This window comes from Lissotriton helveticus, chromosome 3_1 (genome assembly GCF_964261635.1).
Source record: "Lissotriton helveticus chromosome 3_1, aLisHel1.1, whole genome shotgun sequence".
In the NCBI taxonomy this organism is placed as follows: Eukaryota; Metazoa; Chordata; class Amphibia; order Caudata; family Salamandridae; genus Lissotriton; species Lissotriton helveticus.
In genome coordinates this window covers 1,976,578,088-1,976,597,349 of record NC_136061.1, presented here as the reverse complement: position 1 = coordinate 1,976,597,349, position 19,262 = coordinate 1,976,578,088, and the positions used below count along the sequence as shown (strand labels likewise).

Here is a 19,262-nt window from a genome sequence, read left to right as displayed (position 1 = left end):
GTTGCGTAGGGATTGCGCTGGGAGGTCAACGACATTTTGACCTGTAGTAGGTTCGGTCATCTTCAGGACCAGGTTACAATTTTATACGTGCTGTACACAAGGGAGTAATAAAGGAAAGAGTAAGGAAAATATGGCACGAGCAGCAAGGTCAAATTGGTAGAAGGAGAAGGTAGGTACCTGTGAGGAACTGTGTTCCAAGGTAGGATGACACTAATATATCCAATATTTAGTGTGTCGATGCCAGGCGACGAGGGGGAGGAAAGGGCACCGCCAGCCAGAGTGCACAAAAACAAATCTGTGGGGAAAAAGGGAGAAAAAGTGTAAACAATACCAAAGTTCAGGCCAAAAGATATTAATGGAATTGAAACACAATAGGGAATGAATTGGCAATAAAATAAGCATGGTCTGGTCGGCAGTGTACGTAAAGCGATAGCAAAGAGTATTAGAGGACTCACCCAGGGGCTGGAAGTGCGTGGAGCTGAGGGTTATTATAGGCATCCGGTGAGTCAATGGGTAACCTGCGTTGGGTGGAGGACGTCGGGTATTGGTAGGTCATAGAAGTGCGGGAGTCGGCATCATAAGGACATCTGGGGACTAAGCAAAAAACATAAAGTTCAATCATGTTCTAAGCGGGAGCCATGGAGTGGGTAGAATAACGGAAAAGACGGCACGTGCAGTCGGTCACTCACCTCGTGTGTAGGTGTAGGCAGGGAGTAGAGGTCCAACAGGATCCTCTATGGGCGAGCACAACACGTCTGGGTGAGTCCAAGTCGGTGAAGAGGGGTACAAGAGGTGAACAGGAAATACCAAGCCGGTCAGCGGGGGACGCGTCACGATGGCGAGAGTGCATGTGGAAGGGGGTGGGGCGGATAATGGCAACAAATTCAAAGGGCCGGTTCAAGAAGGAGGAAAAATAAGGAAAGGAAGGACCAAGGAGAAGGACAAATTGTATAAATAAAGTCGGTTGAAATTACATGGGAATAAGAAAAAAATAATACAGTCTGAAAAGGTAAAGTCAAGGAGACCGAAAGGCAAAGTTGACAGGGGAGAGACACAATCATTTTGACTAATAATGATTGCACTTTTATATAAATGTATTGAGGAAAAAGGGGGTGAGAAGCAGTGGGGGGTTTGGAAAAGAGGAAGTGCAACATGAGAAGGGACAAGGGAATAAATCAACAAGGGTTCAGAGGGGAAAAACTTAAGGGAGGAGGACAATTCTGAATAACACTTGTTGCGTAGTCATATAATTAGTAAGTTTAAACATTTTAGGCATGAAGAAGATGTTAATACTTAGGATGAGACAACAATATTTAGCAATACACGGAATCACATATGTTTAGATGAAACAACAACAAATTCATACAGGGATGGCATTGTAGTAACCAACAGAAAATACGACAATCACATAATGCATCTAGTTATGTACAGTGGGTGTAAGCTAGAGAAAAGAGAGGGCCCTTTAAATGTGGATGGTGGTATGCCACTCATCTACAGTGTTAAGTCCGTGGTTAACTGAATTACAGCATGTGATCCATCTGCATTTACACCTGTTCAGGAGTTGTTGTAGATTGCTAACATGTAGGGGCATTGTGGGTTAGTCAATAATTTGCCAGACCATGTCAGGTTCGCTGTGGTGTTTTTCTGGTTGACAGAATATTTTAAATCAAATATAATTCCACTGGGTCTGCAGATTCGCAATACCCCTGCCATCTTCACACAAGACCCCAAGTTCATTATGTGATGGTCTGATTTTCTGTTGGTTGCTACAATGCCATCACCGCCTGAATGAGTTGTTGTTTCATCTACACATATGTTATTCCATGTATTGCTAAATATTGGTGTCTCATCCTAAATATTAACCGCATGCGCGCTAGCGGTTTTCCCGCTGCGCGCTGCGATTTTGAAAAACCTGCGTTACATGATAAGCTCAGCTCGTCATCAGCGTAGCACAGGTTACGCTCGTGACGAGCTGAGCTCGTCATGAGCGTAGAAGGGGTTAACATCTTCTTCATGCCTTAAATGTTTAAACTTACGTCATTGTATGACTACGCAACAAATGTTTTTCAGAATTGTCCTCCTTCCTTCCTTTTTTCCCCTCTGAACCCTTGTTGATGTGTTACTTTTAGGGGTCACCACAGGTTGAAGCTGTGACCCCTGACTTTTTCCCTTGCGACCGCTCGCCTTAGAGGCGGCAAAATCAGTGCGTATAACCCAATGGCAGCTTGTCCTTATGGACCTCAGTTGTGGCTCTACGCTTTGTTTTTTTGTCAAAATTGTTTTTATCACACTAATAGTGCATAATATTACATTATTTTCTATTAGTTTCATAAAACATGGAGTACAATTTGCTGGAATATGACCTTCCCTGGCAGCTGTCATGAGTACAAATAAAAAATAAATGTTTTTACTGTGTAATGTGTGCGTGCTTCCGGGCGAGTATGTGTCTAGGCGAGAGAGGGTGTGTGTATATGCACACAAACACACACACCCTGCATGTGCACGTGATTAAAGTGAATGTCAGAGGTCGTGTGATGTAATTTCCGCTACCCCAGGCATTCGTGGTGCTGCAGCACCCCTTCTTCCAGCGCCTTTGCATTGCATTGTCAGTGACTGCTATTGGTACTTTTAGGGACTAGATGAAGCGTTGAAATGGAAACTAACGGCTCAATATAAAGGAAATACAACCGAATTTTCTAAAGAAATACACGTCTACATAAACGTAAAATCAACTAAAAAAATAAAGAATTCAACAAGGATACAGGCCTGTAGTGCCTTCCTCTTCTCACTAGAGGGCAGGAGAATACTATTAATTCTGTGCTCACCTTCCTCGCGTTGCTGCAGGCAAAAACTGAACAAATACGTTTTACAAGATGTACTTTAATAATACCTCCGACATTTCCTAAAATGTCAAGGCAATTTACAGCTAAATTGAACATTGTGATTACCCAATTACAATGTACTAAACTACCAGTGGCACAGCCGCAACGCTGCCAAGAGTGAAACTTGCCACGCACATAGGATATTTTATTTTTTCTGTCTGCCATGTGGCAGCAGAGTCTTCCTACCAGAGGCACCCAGGGGAGATACCGCAGCCTCGCATTCACCACCCGATGCCCAGTGTGATTATGTCACTCTCAGACTGTCTTTGACAGAAGAAAAGGCCCTCGGATTTATTACTTATCGTCTGTTTATTTCACAGGTTATCCGTTTTTTTCATGGACGCTGGAGTTACTTTATTTAGTACTGAAGCCCTTACTTCTAGACTTGTATTTATTTTATTGTATTTGTGAGTGTGCGCGTGTGTGTCGCTCACGCTACACAGCCGGATCATTTCCGATCTCTTGCAATGGGAGAGTGGTTGGGGAGTTACTGCAGTGGTGTGTGAATCCTCGGAGAAGAAACTCGGAGTATCTAGGGAAGCTCGTCAGATGAGGGAAGGTCTCCAGCCCTCTCCCGAGTTCCCCAAACCCGGAATCCAGTGGCGGGAGAGGGAATTTCCAAGGGTGTTGCCTTGTGAATGCACCAAAGTGTGTCTTAGCAGCTGGAGCACGACACACTTCTGGGAGTCCGACTTTAAACCTCCAGGCTGGATGGCAGGGTCTGATAGGGAATAAAACAGGACCAGGCTCGCCTAAAAAAAGAAGTTACCCATGTTAGTACATCGCACCCGTTTGTAAAGTATTGAAAGGGAGCTACTTTTGGGGGAAAGTGTGTGGCAAGTGTGTGGCAAATGAAGCGCTTTAAAGCTTTTAGGACCAGTAATATTGGTCAAGACTGGAAACATTGCAGCTCTGAAAACTGAACATTTACCTAGAGTCTCAATGTCTTGCACTAAGAGCCACAGTTGTTGTAGGTCAAATCCAATTCCTTGGATACCTTGCTGGGATACCTTGCCCACCTTAGTTCGAGATACATTCAGCATGGCTAGAAGCCATAGCTTTTTCTTTACATCTTTCCGCTCACTGCTGCAGACCTCCATGCACATTCTATCACCTTAAAGCATCTTTTCCAGTGTACACCAGCCAGGTCAAAGTGCACAAACTTAAGGCACGTTTATTCATACTCTAGGTTCTGGACGCATATGATAAGAAAATGAAACTAGTTATTTAATCACCAAGAAGCAACATAATTTATGTGTCTGAACTGTGTGGGTGTTTTTATTCTGTTCCATGAATCTATAAATGCAGTATTCATCATACTGAAGAACCGGATTAACCCACTTACATGGTCTCGGCGGCGGGGGAACCGTCCAAATCCTCCATACCCTTCATACGTAGTAAAAGGAGACACAGGAGCCTTCGTCTGCAGGAGGAACCCAGATTTATGTCAATAGCCCGGGCTATGGAACAGAGTCCAAAGCCAGTCAAAGACAAGACAGAGGAGGCTGCTACTTTACTCTGTAGCTTACAAGCCTTTTATACATTTCTCATACCATTCTTTTGGCTGTCAGTCCATTGTCCAATCAGGGCAGTGTTTGTAGTTGATAGCTTGATCAAGGCGATGCTTGTAGTTGGTGACCTGGTCAAGGCTTGGTACACAGAGCATTGTCCACTCTATGCTTGTAGTTGGTGACCTGGTCAAGGGCTTGGTACACAGAGCATTGTCCACTCTGCTTTGATCAGGGCTCTTTCTTTCAGGTCATTGTTCAATTGCCTGATCAAAGCCTGGTCTTTCAAGTCATTTGCTTATTTACCCTGATTAGAGTCCAGCAGTCAGACCATTGTCTAGATAACCTGATCACTGTGTCAAGGATGTTTTATCAGGCTGGGAGCAGGAGAGGAAAAATGAATCATTCATTCGGGGTGAGGGCCATGTGGCTTTCTGACGAACTGAAGAGAACAGGGGGTTGGGCGGGTGACAGTTCCTGGGCAGAAATGCAGGCCTGCAAAAATGGATTTTTGTCGTGCTGATAAAATTTTCCTCGTACATCAGGAAAAACGACCAGGTGGGTTCTGTGACAGTGTTTGCCACGAGATGGCAATGCAAAAACCAATGGAGTCCTGTTAAAAATGATTGTTGATCGAAAAATTATTTTCCTCAATACGTTCAGAAGTTCTGAATCCATGGCAGACTTTCAGGACAGGTGCTAAATGTGTATTTGGGTTTCATCTAGATTCATTGTGTCTATGTGGATATCCTGAAAACCTGGCATGAATCTCACCATCTTGGACCTACACATGCTATCCCCTATCTCTTACAACTCTCGAATGGCACACATAATTACATCAGCAAATGTCCACTTTGACATAGAATAAAAACACAAACTATTGCAAAAATGAATCAAATAAAACTCCAATCTGCGGAACATCATTTCTTGTCCATTCATAAATGAGTGCCTTTTTGTATTCTTGGCAATACCTTCAGATACATTTTGCACTGGAACAATAGACAAAGGACTTCATTTTTGTGTGCAGAAAGAGCCTAAAAAATACATAAAACGATTGGTTCCCATCTATTCCTTGCTGATTCACTAATGCAAGCTGGCTGGCGACACCAGTGGTATAGGAAGGGGGGTGCGGTGGGTGCGGGCCACCCTGGGTGTCATCAATGAGGGGGGTGACAAAATGGCACCGAGGGGGGTGGCAAAATAGCAAAAATCTGTGTAACTATCTTTTTTCCCTTATTTTAATAATTTCAATGTGGGGGGGTGACAAGAAATTGTCTGCACCAGGTACCACCTGACTTTGCTACGCCACTGGGCGACACACCAAAACCTGGGTGCAGATGTGCTTCTCTGAATGTGGATTAAATGGTTGCCGGACACTTGGGGCCTCCTCTGCAAGATGCATGATTTACTTGTGCATGGACCTGGGAAACTTTAGAGTTGAATTTGAAATAAAAACATTAATGAAGCGTGACATATGCTCGAGAGCGTATTAGCGCTACACGTCTGCTAATAGATCCTCTCACCGGATTTTATCAAATTTTAAAATGGATAAGTAAAAAGCCAGGTTTTCAGCTGTTTCTTAAAAGTCTACATGTTGGACCACTTCTGATTTGGCTGCAGATATCTGAAATAGATGCAGCCCCAAATTTCTCCCAGAATGCTGCCATCCGTCCTTTAGAGTGCTCCGAAACTTCAGTCAGCCCTATTGTGAGCCAGAGAAGTCTTGGTCAGGGGTAGCAGTGTAGGATTTGAAACAGCTTCAAGCCACACCAAAGTTAATGAACATGCTGTTAGAATAATGGAATTCCGCACAACTGAGTGCATTTGTGGCTTAGCGTCTGTAGGCAGGTTTTGAACAAAAGAAAAGAACAATAGCCTTTTGGCCACTGTGAAAGTCCAAGTTAAACTTGGGATGAAACCTCTGACTAAAATGCAACACAGTATGATATTCAAACATTCTGAAGTAAGTCGGCTTACACTGGAAGGGCCTCAACTTGTCCAAATACCCTCATAATGGGAATAGCCATAAAAAGAGAGCTTTGGAGAAAGAAACCTTCTCCAAGCACTCCAACTGGGGGTCTGCATGGCTAGAAGGACTAGAGCCAAGATCAAAGGAAGGACCACAACCCTAACCCATTTCAGTAAGAAAGAGTAGCCTTGCAACAGTGTTGCAGCCAAAGTTGCAATGAAGGAAGACTGAGAGGGGACTCATAGTTGGTCATAATTCCACCAAGTAAAAGGTCTACATGAGGCCTGAGTGGAAAGTGAAACAGAGAGAACCAGGCCTAAGTGTGGTCCTCTTACCTGAAATGCAAGAGTGCAGCATGCAGGCAGGAGGGTATCTCTAGAGAAGCGTGGTGATTAGTGGAAGGATCTAACGGCCAAAATGTCCCAAAATCTGATGAAGCATGGTTTCAGAACCAGTTCCCACAGAAACAATTTGGAAGATAAGAGATTGGAGGGACGCTGAACAACAGCATCCTTACGACTAAAGCCTCAGAAGAGTCCTCACCTACCTTTGCGGAAAGCATGAACAATCTGCAAGAACAGGGCCCATGACTGATCTTCAAAACAGAGTCCTGAACTGACTGCATATATCATGGAAGACTAGAGGGGACTGTACCATCTCCTGAAAGGAGGGAAGCCACAAACTCAACAGGTCTACTTGGAGCTGCCCGTCCCCATAATGTGACCCACCCTTGGAAAAAGCATTGTCTGATCATGAAAGAATCTGAAAGGCCAGATGGTTTAAGAGTAGGGAACCCAGCTAGAACTGCAGATTCTGATAGGATTTGGTTACTTTATTGTCAGGGTACAATACCATTGACTCCCTCTAATGGGCAATAAACCGCACTGCCCTCTGAGCCATGTCCAACTCCCTCAGAGTAGAAGAATGAACCAGTTTGTGAAGAACCCCTTCACCCTAATTTGATACTGAGCCTGCTGTGGTCTACCCTAGATTGATGCTCATCCCAACATTGCCATCCATTCCAGCTTGCTTGTGTCTGTGGTCACCACCCCATGATCTATAGGACAGAGAAAGACACTGCTTGGATGACTAGCTGTGGATATATCCACTGCTATATCTGAAAACAGATCTGCTCTGTCACTAGAAAGAAAACTTCAAAGTCTGCTGATGCCAGGTTAAAATAAAGAAGGGTAAGCTGGACCAAGAAACCCTGATGCAGGTGGACCAAGAGTTCCACAGATACACTGCGTGCCTGAAACAAGAGGAAAGAACAAACAGGCTGCCATCAGAAATTCATAGAAGCATGGCTACTTGACCGAGTACCAATTCATTCTGGAACATATGTGCTCTCCAAATCCCCAAGAACCTGTGCTAACTCCTGACATGGTCCTGTCTCAAAAGAAGAAACAACTACCCATCTTATAAGGAAGAAGACAAATATTTTGACTGCCAAGAATCAAGTTTTGATAAGCTCCAGATCAGGGGTCTCCAACGAGTAGCTGGGAACTACTGGTCGCTCACCAACAACCTAAAAGTAGCTGTTAGAAGTGAATTTCTTCCAGTACATCATTGAGAGGATCTGTAGGCATTACACAAAACCCCACTGTCCTACTCAAACCCTTAGAGTGGCAGACATCTACACAAATTTCAAGGCCTCATGCTAACAAAGAAATGCACACTATCTGGACCTATGGGGTCTGCAAAGAGACTATGTCCCCACTCTCAATTGATCAAAGTCAAAAAGATATTTGTTACGTTGTGAGCTCGGCTTGACCAATCACAAAATGTGCATAAACACTGAAAATCGTGCAGTAGTAACCAGTGCAGGAGGCAAAGCTGTAACACTGAATTGTAGGACTGCAATAAACCGAGAGAAAGTGTGTTAGCTGGGTGCATGATCAACTCATAAGCTCACAGGTTACATGCTCTGACAGAAATGAACTACGAGACACCTCCGGCCAGGCCAAGGCCAGACGACTAAGATTGGCAGTGTACTCCTCCGAGGTACGTTATTATATACGTAGTATAATATTCAGCGAATTCTGTTATATGCCCCCAGCATCAAATATCATAGTGCCGTCATCTCAAATTAGTTAGGTGACGATCTGGGGACTGCACTTCCATCGCAACAAATGAGCTAGCATCTAGCCAGGCCTATTACTTTCACTATATAGATATTGCTGCAAGTGTTTGGTTTTGCTGTCGGCCAGGGCACAATATTCAATTAGGGTAGTCTGAGTCTCCACAACCAAATGTGGATGGTAGGCCGTCTGTTACGCTCCATTTTACGGAGTCTTCATTCCAGTAATTCTAGCTGGCACTGTAGGTCTTTCCAGATCGATAATTGTTTAGACATACACATCCCCTTAATGTACACCTCATATGTTTCCCATTCTATAACCACTGCCTCCACCTACTCCTCATTGGTCGCATTGTTGAGCTGAAGATCCAAGAAAAGCCCAGATCCAGTAGTGCCTGGGAAGAGAGTTCCCTGCGAATACAGTATGTTTAGAGGCTGGGAGAGCAATGGTGAGTACCACTGGAGAGTGATCGGAGAGGGTCCTAGTCAAATATTCTACATGTGTAACCCAACTATAGACATCATGAGTGCCTAACCAGTAGTCCAGTCTTAGGTTTCCTTTGTACCCATTTTCCATTCATTATATTTGAAAAATCATTGTAAGGTGCAAGCCAATTGTTGGCTCTGGGTATCCTATGTTTTTGGAGAACCTAAAAACCAGATGTATCCCCACAACCAGAAGGGACTATTGGACTCAACAACATAATGCTTTTGTAAATCGTCCATTGTGACAAAAAAGTACAGATGGAAAAAGTCGTCACAAATGGCATTTTTTTATTTGCAGTATATTTTTTATTTGTTTCTTAAGTAAAACCTTAATGGCTCTACACAAATGACCCCTTGTTGAATCAGAATTTTGTCTACTTTTCAAAAACGTATATCTTTCAGGCATCATCCATGAGTTTTATACAAAAACTGTGTTTTTCTTTTTTTTTTTTTTACAACTTTGCTTATTCCTCAAAGCTGAGAAGATGGTGATCCCAGCACAGCAACCCTTTCATTGATGACATTTTCAGTAGAAAAGAAATGTATGCCTTGTACAGCAGCAATTTTTTCCATTTTCCTCCCAAAAGCAAAAAATGTAGCTATATTTCGGTTTCCTCCAGGAGACTCTACAGGCCTGGACACTGATAGAATCCCCGGGACGTTGGAAAAAACTGCACAAATATGATGTGGAAAAACTCTTTGTCGAAAAAATTATGAAGGTTTAATTGCAAGCTACCACAAACATCCAAAAAAGTACTTCGCACCAGGGGGAGAAAGCCCTAGCAGTCAAGTGGTTAATAGTATTAGCACCGTGAGCCAATCAAAATGCAAAGTTTGCCACAAGTCTGATGCAAAATATATGGTAGTAACACAAGCCCGCTTCCTTTCTGTCTATGCTGTGCGACTATGAAAGTGTTGGAATGTTCCATTTGGTTGTTTTCCACAGGTGAGTCACAATCAGCCCTTTTCATTAAACTTTAAAATCACAGAAACTCATTGATACACTTTCGTCACTGATGTACTGAGTGTGACTTAAAAATGAGTACACATGTTGCTTCTGGAATTTATTTCACTAATATTTGATGTGCACATGTGTTTCTACTGCCATTACTCCTCTAGTTTTCTTTACCAACCCTTTCCTGATAACCGACTTTAGTAACGAAAATCAATTTCTTATCTGTTATTACATTTTGTTTACAGACTAACCACATAATACTGCGATTTGCCAATATGCTAGCATACATGAAACTTGTTATTAGAATAAATCGCCAAACGTTTTAATTTAAAGTCTGCTCTTGCTAGTTATGTTTTTTAAACGTGTATATCGTAATTCCTTTTGCATTTAATTACTTATTTTTACCTTTCTGTGATTAATTGCAGATCGTAGTTCCTTTTCCATTTAATTACTTATTTTCATCTTTTTGTGAATAATTCCAAAACAGAATATCGTCTCCATGAAGCTGTCTGGAAATCAACTAGCGGGTTGGCCTACTCCTGAAAAGTGGGCCTGTAAATATCTCAAATGTCTGGACGTCTCCAAGAACCAGCTTGGCAAGTGAGTGATACTTTTAATGTGGCTTCTGAGTTGGGTCTCGTTGGTTCCAATCAGTGCTTTATTTGAGCCGGTGGTGTTCGGTGCTCGGCACCGGACCTAAATTGTCAATACCGGCGCTTGTGACAGTTTGCCACATGGTGGTGCTGTCTGGTTAATTTAGAGATTACCACAACAACAGTTAATTATTAATTCAATATGCATTAGAAATTACTATTACCTACCGCCCAAGCCATTCATATAGCTTTGGGAGCCTGAAGTAGTCTGAATTGTCACACTTGTAAGAGTGTGATAGTTAGTAGGTGCGTTGTGATTAACATTGGCAGTGCTGGCAGGGGCAGGGTGTGGTATAAGCTGCAGTGGCCTCCTAATGTTTTTTTTAATACAAATTAAGCACTGGTTTCAAGCATCGAAAAGTGATTTAAAGTGTTGAAAATACTAATCAATCAATAATGCCCGCAACAGAGACACGCAGAATGTAATTGCTAGGCCGTCTTCTTTGCATGCAGGTGACACTAGTCTGTATTGTTATGGCAATCAGTCGAAGTGGAGAACCCATTGTTTGATAGAATATTTTGCTTTGTTTTTTGTGCGTTCAGTCTTACCTTTCCAGAATGGTTTGTGATTATTGGCGTGAAAGTAAAGTGGTGTACGTCTTGGAAGTTATTTTGCAGTTTTGTTGTATGGGCTGGTGTGCTAAATGCCTTTTCCGTTCTCGTATTTGGGGTCGGATGTCTGTTGCTTGCTCACACATGATGTCTTTGTGTATGCATCGGGGACCGGCCCAATGTCTTAAGAGGCCTCGTTTTGGGGCAAAGCCGCCATGCGAAAACCGGGCTTCAGCTGTGACAGACAGTTAATGTCATTCGCTCGAGTGTCCTTGGCAGCGGGTTGAAGTCCATGATTGTGCACTGGCGGAGGGCCCATAACGGCACCATCACCGAATGGGGCATAGGAACAGCAGTTTTGATGGGCTAGAGCCGCCCCCCAACTTGTCAAGCCTCCTGCTCCCCCAAACCCCAAGTGAGGCCCAGTTTGTGGCGTGTGAGTTACAAGCCTGTGCCAGGTGAGCAGACTCAGGAGGTCTGTCTCTTTTTAGGTCTCGTCCTTTACCATTCCGAAGGAATGGGAAATGGCGAGAATTCAAGTGCTCGAACTGATTGTCAAACCACCGCATTTTTTCGTGGCGTTTTCTTCGAGTGCACGTGGCCACAGGCACGCGCTTTTGGCCCATACACTTTCATGGCCATCTGTTCCTCAATGTCCCTCCCACCCTTCGTTTGATCTTTCCGCGAGTTCAGGCTAATGGCCCTCCCCCAGCACAGAGCGCGCATCGCGGCCGCACAGCACATCAAAGGGCTTCTCCCAGCGTGTGCTGTGCGGCTTCTCCTCCCCTAATTATGTGGCCGGCCGTACTTGTGTTTCCCGGCCGCTTCCCGGCCGCTCTTGTATTTAATTAGCAGCAGCAGCATTTCTCCTGCGCCAGGCCACATCAAAGGCTCTGTGCCACTTTCACCCACACAGCAACACTTACAGACACGCAACGCCACTCACACCCACGCAAGCCCACTATCATCCACGCAACACCACACTCACCCACGCAACGCCACTCACCCAAGCAACACCACTCACACACGCAACGCAACTCATCCACGCAACCCCACTCATCCACGCAACCCCACTCATCCACGCAAAGCCACTCGCACACGCAACGCCACTCACACACGCAACGCCACTCACCCACGCAACGCCACTCATCCACGCAACGCCACTCATCCACGCAACGCCACTCACACACGCAACGCCACTCACACACGCAACGCCACTCACACACGCAACGCCACTCACACACGCAACGGCACTCACACACGCAACGCCACTCACACACGCAACGCCACTCACACACGCAACGCCACTCACACACGCAACGCCACTCACACCCACGCAAGCCCACTATCATCCACGCAAGCCCACTATCATCCACGCAACACCACACTCACCCACGCAACGCCACTCACACACGCAACGCCACTCACACCCACGCAAGCCCACTATCATCCACGCAAGCCCACTATCATCCACGCAACACCACACTCACCCACGCAACGCCACTCACCCAAGCAACACCACTCACACACGCAACGCCACTCATCCACGCAACGCCACTCATCCACGCAACCCCACTCATCCACGCAACCCCACTCATCCACGCAACCCCACTCATCCACGCAACCCCACTCATCCACGCAACCCCACTCACACACGCAACCCCACTCACACACGCAACGCCACTCACACACGCAACGCCACTCACACACGCAACTCCACTCACACACGCAACGCCACTCACACACGCAACGCCACTCACACACGCAACGCCACTCACTTACGCAACGCCACTCACTTACGCAACACCACTCACTTACGCAACGCCACTCACACACGCAACCCCACTCATCCACGCAACCCCACTCACAACGCAACGCCACTCACACATTGTGGGTGCAGATTGTGGGTACAGATTGTGGGTGCAGATTGTGGGTGCAGATTGTGGGTGCAGATTGTGGGTGCAGATTCAGGGTGCAGATTCAGGGTGCAGATTCAGAGTGCAGATTCAGAGTGCAGATTGTGGGTGCAGATTGTGGGTGCAGATTGTGGCTGCAGATTGTGGCTGCAGATTGTGGCTGCAGATTGTGGCTGCAGATTGTGGCTGCAGATTGTGGCTGCAGATTGTGGGTGCAGATTGTGGGTGCAGATTGTGGGTGTAGATTGTGGGTGCAGATTGTGGGTGCAGATTGTGGGTGCAGGTTGTGGGTGCAGATTGTGGGTGCAGATTCAGAGTGCAGATTGTGGGTGCAGATTCAGAGTGCAGATTGTGGGTGAAGATTGTGGGTGCAGATTGTGGGTGCAGATTGTGGGTGCAGATTCAGGGTGCAGATTCAGGGTGCAGATTCAGGGTGCAGATTCAGGGTGCAGATTCAGGGTGCAGATTCAGGGTGCAGATTCAGGGTGCAGATTGTGGGTGCAGATTGTGGGTGCAGATTGTGGGTGCAGATTGTGGGTGCAGATTGTGGGTGCAGATTCAGAGTGCAGATTGTGGGTGCAGATTGTGGGTGCAGATTGTGGGTGCAGGTTGTGGGTGCAGATTGTGGGTGCAGATTCAGAGTGCAGATTGTGGGTGCAGATTCAGAGTGCAGATTGTGGGTGCAGATTGTGGGTGCAGATTGTGGGTGCAGATTGTGGGTGCAGATTGTGGGTGCAGATTGTGGGTGCAGATTGTGGGTGCAGATTCAGGGTGCAGATTCAGGGTGCAGATTCAGGGTGCAGATTGTGGGTGCAGATTGTGGGTGCAGATTGTGGGTGCAGATTGTGGGTGCAGATTGTGGGTGCAGATGCAGAGTGCAGATTCAGAGTGCAGATTCAGAGTGCAGATTCAGAGTGCAGATTCAGAGTGCAGATTCAGAGTGCAGATTCAGAGTGCAGATTCAGAGTGCAGATTGTGGGTGCAGATTCAGAGAAAACTCAGCAGCACCACCACCATTGCAATGCAGTAGGTCTCGTTTTAACGCAAATTTAAGCTATAGGCCTTGTAAATGACAAAGCCTTTTATTTATGTTCCAAAAACCAGAACGCAAAAATAAAGGGCATTATCATTTACAATGCTAATAGTTCAGACTCGCGTTATTGCGAGACCTATTGCATTTCCAATGCTTTTCTTAACTGCAGTGAAGCAGTGCGTTAACCAAACGTGACCTCCTTCTTTTTCTACACACTACAGTCAGTTCTAGGAACATAGGGTGATAGGAGTTTGCACACAGGTTGTCATACAGTACAAAAGTCATAACACTATCCCTCTGCAGATTCTTTGGATTTGTTTAATAATTTCCTCAAAGCCATTTGTTTTAGACTTTTTATAAAGAATGTATTATCTTTAAATTGCAGTGAGTGTTGTCTTTTTCACCGTCCTGCATCTATTTGGGGTTCATACTTCGTTGCCTTTACGCTGCACTTGCACATTACTTTGGTGCTGGTGTTAACTGTTCGTTGTTTGTTTGTATCAGTTGCTTTAGCCTTATGGCCATTGCAATTCAGTTTTTTTCGTTGCAGTGCCTTATCTTTTTACTTTATGTTTACATTCAATTTGCTTTGTACTTGGCGATGGCAATTCTATTACCTATATTAGTTTTATTGTACGTATACATTATTATTGCAATTGTTTTATCATCTGCTGCAAAAAACAAAAAATATTATGTATATTAAACTTTAGAAACAATTAAAGGTAAATAAACATAAACAGTAATACACCTCCTGGACTGAATAGTTCGCAGTCAACAGTAGTTTGTGTCACTAGTTTGAGCATCAGGAAGGAAGAAGGGTATATACCCTAATTATGGATTTATAGTTTTTATCATTGAATTGTACTTCGAACTGAAACTTCGTAGTCCGTGCCTGCGATATAGTAAGCCAATCGAAGGCATCTCCCTTGCATTTCCTCTACAAGAATGAACAGTAACGCAACAATTGGCTCACTTGTGGTCTTGTTGCTAAAGTGAGGGGGAGCAGTCCAATGGCAAACTTTTATTTAGCTTGGGCTCTAAAAATACTGCGACCAGAGATGAATATAATTGCTATTAACATTAGGTGTGTACGAAACCAAACACCTCCTCAATAGGACCTAGCCCCAGATTTCTCACTCATGCAGGTGTCAATGCAGATCTTACTCTTCTTGCATCATCTCACTTCTTGTTGGTTTCCATTTCTGTGGGCAGGTGGAAAGCTCCCATTTTTCCTACCTCTGCTCCACCAGACAGAGAGGCTAAAACTGGAGACCAGGTGGGTGAAATTATTTATCAGAATAGTGGCCAGCATTTCATCGAGTAAACAGTTCCTTCGTGAAACAAGTCCCATCTTGCACATGAGCTGCAGCGACCTAAGCCTTTGCCCCTCATTTTGTTGTTTCTTATTGCTGACACAGTAATATGTTACCTGTTAATACTGATTCCATCATAAATCCGGGACCCAAATTCATGTATTTACGGGACTAGTCCGAATTTAAATTACTGCTTGTGATATGCAACGAATGTATGACGTTACAACGAATTCCGTTACAACGCATGCCTTTACCACGCATGCGTTACAACGGAATTCGTTTTCCACGCATAACCTTTACCTCGACTACTTGCGTGGTGACGTCATATGTCGTTAAGAGGAAACGGAAGTTTTTTTTCTGATTTCTCTTACGACGCTGATTATTTGCAGATCCCGACGTGACTTCTGGTGAGTTTTTTTAATGGGGGGGAGACCCCCCCCCAAGCCTCCTTTTTAGGGCTCGCCTGCTGATGCGCTTCAGCGCATAGCTGGCGAAGCTCTATAGGGGCTTATCCAGTGTTTATCCACTGGCGATTCCACTGGCGATTCCTTCAAGTGCATGTGCTTTTTAGGTCATTGCGCTTGCGCAAGCCCTAAAAAGCGCGTGCACAATGCCACCAGCCGCCTGCCTGCCTGCCTCGCATTACCACATCAAAGGCAGCCCTCCGAGCGCATTTCTCACCCCCTAATTATTCTCGGCCGGCCGGCAGGCACATCAAAGGCTGCTGCTGCCGTGACTCGCATTTCTCCTCCCTCCTCCCCTATCACTGCCCAGGCCGGCCGTACTTTCTCTTTACAAGGGCCCCCATTCCTGAATCACTTGAAATCTCTCCACATTATTTGCATTTTGTTAATTAAAAAAATTAACTTCAACACAGCGTTGCACATTTTTCTCGACTTCGGAAGGATGAGTCCCAATCTCATTTGTACAAAGTGTTGTAATGGGATTATTGGAGAGTTAGAGAAACGTGCTCACAAGTTACATTTTTATGCATATCATCTGAGTAAATAAACAATAGCATGGTGCCGTTTGCGTCCTTGACTTGATCTGGTTTTTATTTTTATTTTGCTATTATTCTCACAAAGGCTAAGAAGGTCTGCCTACTTTAGTATTAAGTGCTATACGTCGCATAAGCAACAGCTAACCATTCACTCACCCACGCAACGCCACTCACCCATGCAACGCCACTCACCCACGCAACGCCACTCACCCACGCAACGCCACTCACCCACGCAACGCCACTCACCCACGCAACACCACTCACACACGCAACGCCACTCACACACGCAACGCCACTCACACACGCAACGCCACTCACACACGCAACGCCACTCACACACGCAACGCCACACACACACGCAACGCCACACACACACGCAACGCCACACACACATGCAACGCCACACACACATGCAACGCCACTCACACATGCAACGCCACTCACACATGCAACGCCACTCAACCACGCAACGCCACTCACACACGCAACGCCACTCAACCACGCAACGCCACTCACCCACGCAACGCCACTCAGCCACGCAACGCCACTCACCCACGCAACGCCACTCAGCCACGCAACGCCACTCAGCCACGCAACGCCACTCAGCCACGCAACGCCACTCACACACGCAACGCCACTCACACACGCAACGCCACACACACACGCAACGCCACACACACACGCAACGCCACACACACACGCAACGCCACTCACACATGCAACGCCACTCACACATGCAACGCCACTCACACATGCAACGCCACTCACACATGCAACGCCACTCACACATGCAACGCCACTCACACATGCAACGCCACTCACACATGCAACGCCACTCACACATGCAACGCCACTCACACACGCAACGCCACTCACACACGCAACGCCACTCACACACGCAACGCCACTCAACAACGCAACGCCACTCAGCCACGCAACGCCACTCAGCCACGCAACGCCACTCAGCCACGCAACGCCACTCACACACGCAACGCCACTCACACACGCAACGCCACTCACACACGCAACGCCACTCACACACGCAACGCCACACACACACGCAACGCCACACACACACGCAACGCCACACACACATGCAACGCCACTCACACATGCAACGCCACTCACACATGCAACGCCACTCACACATGCAACGCCACTCACACATGCAACGCCACTCACACATGCAACGCCACTCACCCACGCAACGCCACTCAGCCACGCAACGCCACTCAGCCACGCAACGCCACTCAGCCACGCAACGCCACTCAGCCACGCAACGCCACTCAGCCACGCAACGCCACTCACACACGCAACGCCACTCACACACGCAACGCCACTCACACACGCAACGCCACTCACACACGCAACGCCACTCACACACGCAACGCCACACACACACGCAACGCCACACACACAACGCCACACACACATGCAACGCCACTCACACATGCAACGCCACTCACACATGCAACGCCACTCACACACGCAACGCCACTCAACCACGCAACGCCACTCACCCACGCAACGCCACTCACCCACGCAACGCCACTCACCCACGCAACGCCACTCACCCACGCAACGCCACTCACCCACGCAACGCCACTCACCCACGCAACGCCACTCACCCACGCAACGCCACTCAGCCACGCAACGCCACACACACACGCAACGCCACACACACACGCAACGCCACACACACACGCAACGCCACTCACACATGCAACGCCACTCACACACGCAACGCCACTCACACACGCAACGCCACTCACACACGCAACGCCACTCACACACGCAACGCCACTCACACACGCAACACCACTCACACACGCAACGCCACTCACCCACGCAACGCCACTCACCCACGCAACGCCACTCACCCACGCAACGCCACTCACCCACGCAACGCCACTCACCCACGCAACGCCACTCACCCACGCAACGCCACTCACCCACGCAACGCCACACACACACGCAACGCCACACACACACGCAACGCCACACACACACGCAACGCCACACACACACGCAACGCCACACACACACGCAACGCCACACACACACGCAACGCCACTCACCCACGCAACGCCACTCACCCACGCAACGCCACTCAGCCACGCAACGCCACTCAGCCACGCAACGCCGCTCATCCACGCAACGCCGCTCATCCACGCAACGCCGCTCACCCACGCAACGCCGCTCACCCACGCAACGCCACTCACCCACGCAACGCCACTCACCCACGCAACGCCACTCACCCACGCAACGCCACTCATCCACGCAACGCCACTCATCCACGCAACGCCACTCATCCATATGCAAAACGAAAAATGTCAAACTCTTCTATTGCGAGACCTATTGCATTTTCAATGCTTGTTTTGCTTTTTACCTTTACCAAATATGCCTTTACTACAAACCTCGTAGTAAAGGTATGCGTGGTAAAGGCTTTAGTGGTAACCACGCATGCGTTGTACTGCATGCGTGGTTAAAGATTTCGTGGAAACGACTTCGTTGTAAAGGCCGTTTCCCATATGCAACAGGTAATGCCGCCTGTGGATTTGAACCCAGTAATACCCAGTGTGAAAGTTTTGCACCTCTAATTTCATGGATGTGCAGCACACGATGTTGGCATAATGAAAACAGGAAGTGCATCTTTTCTTAACACCATATCAGGTAAAGAAAGCCTGAATTCATAACTCTCTTCATTCTCAGGAATCACCACTTTTTGACTCTGCCTCAGCCATTCCTGCTGCACCCCCGCTATCCAACGATACCAGGTGGCCATTTTGCCATTCTGAAACTTACTTATCGTGTCCTCTGCCATCCAGTGCCCAGAACACCCTTTCACCCCCATAAACTAACTGAACTGGATGCTATGGCCTCTGACCCACAGAAGCAACAAAACATTTCCAAAA

At 46.7% G+C, this 19,262-nt stretch overlaps 1 protein-coding gene across 2 annotated transcripts in view; it reads left to right on the top strand.

Annotated features, from left to right (window-relative positions):
• Positions 1-19,262, top strand: part of LRRK1 (leucine rich repeat kinase 1) — a 917,814-nt gene that overhangs the window by 514,455 nt on the left and 384,097 nt on the right. For both annotated transcript variants that reach the window (XM_078683102.1, XM_078683103.1), the window contains exon 11: positions 10,368-10,480. In XM_078683102.1, the coding sequence (XP_078539228.1) occupies positions 10,368-10,480 (113 nt within the window). The remainder of the gene's footprint in view (positions 1-10,367; positions 10,481-19,262) is intronic.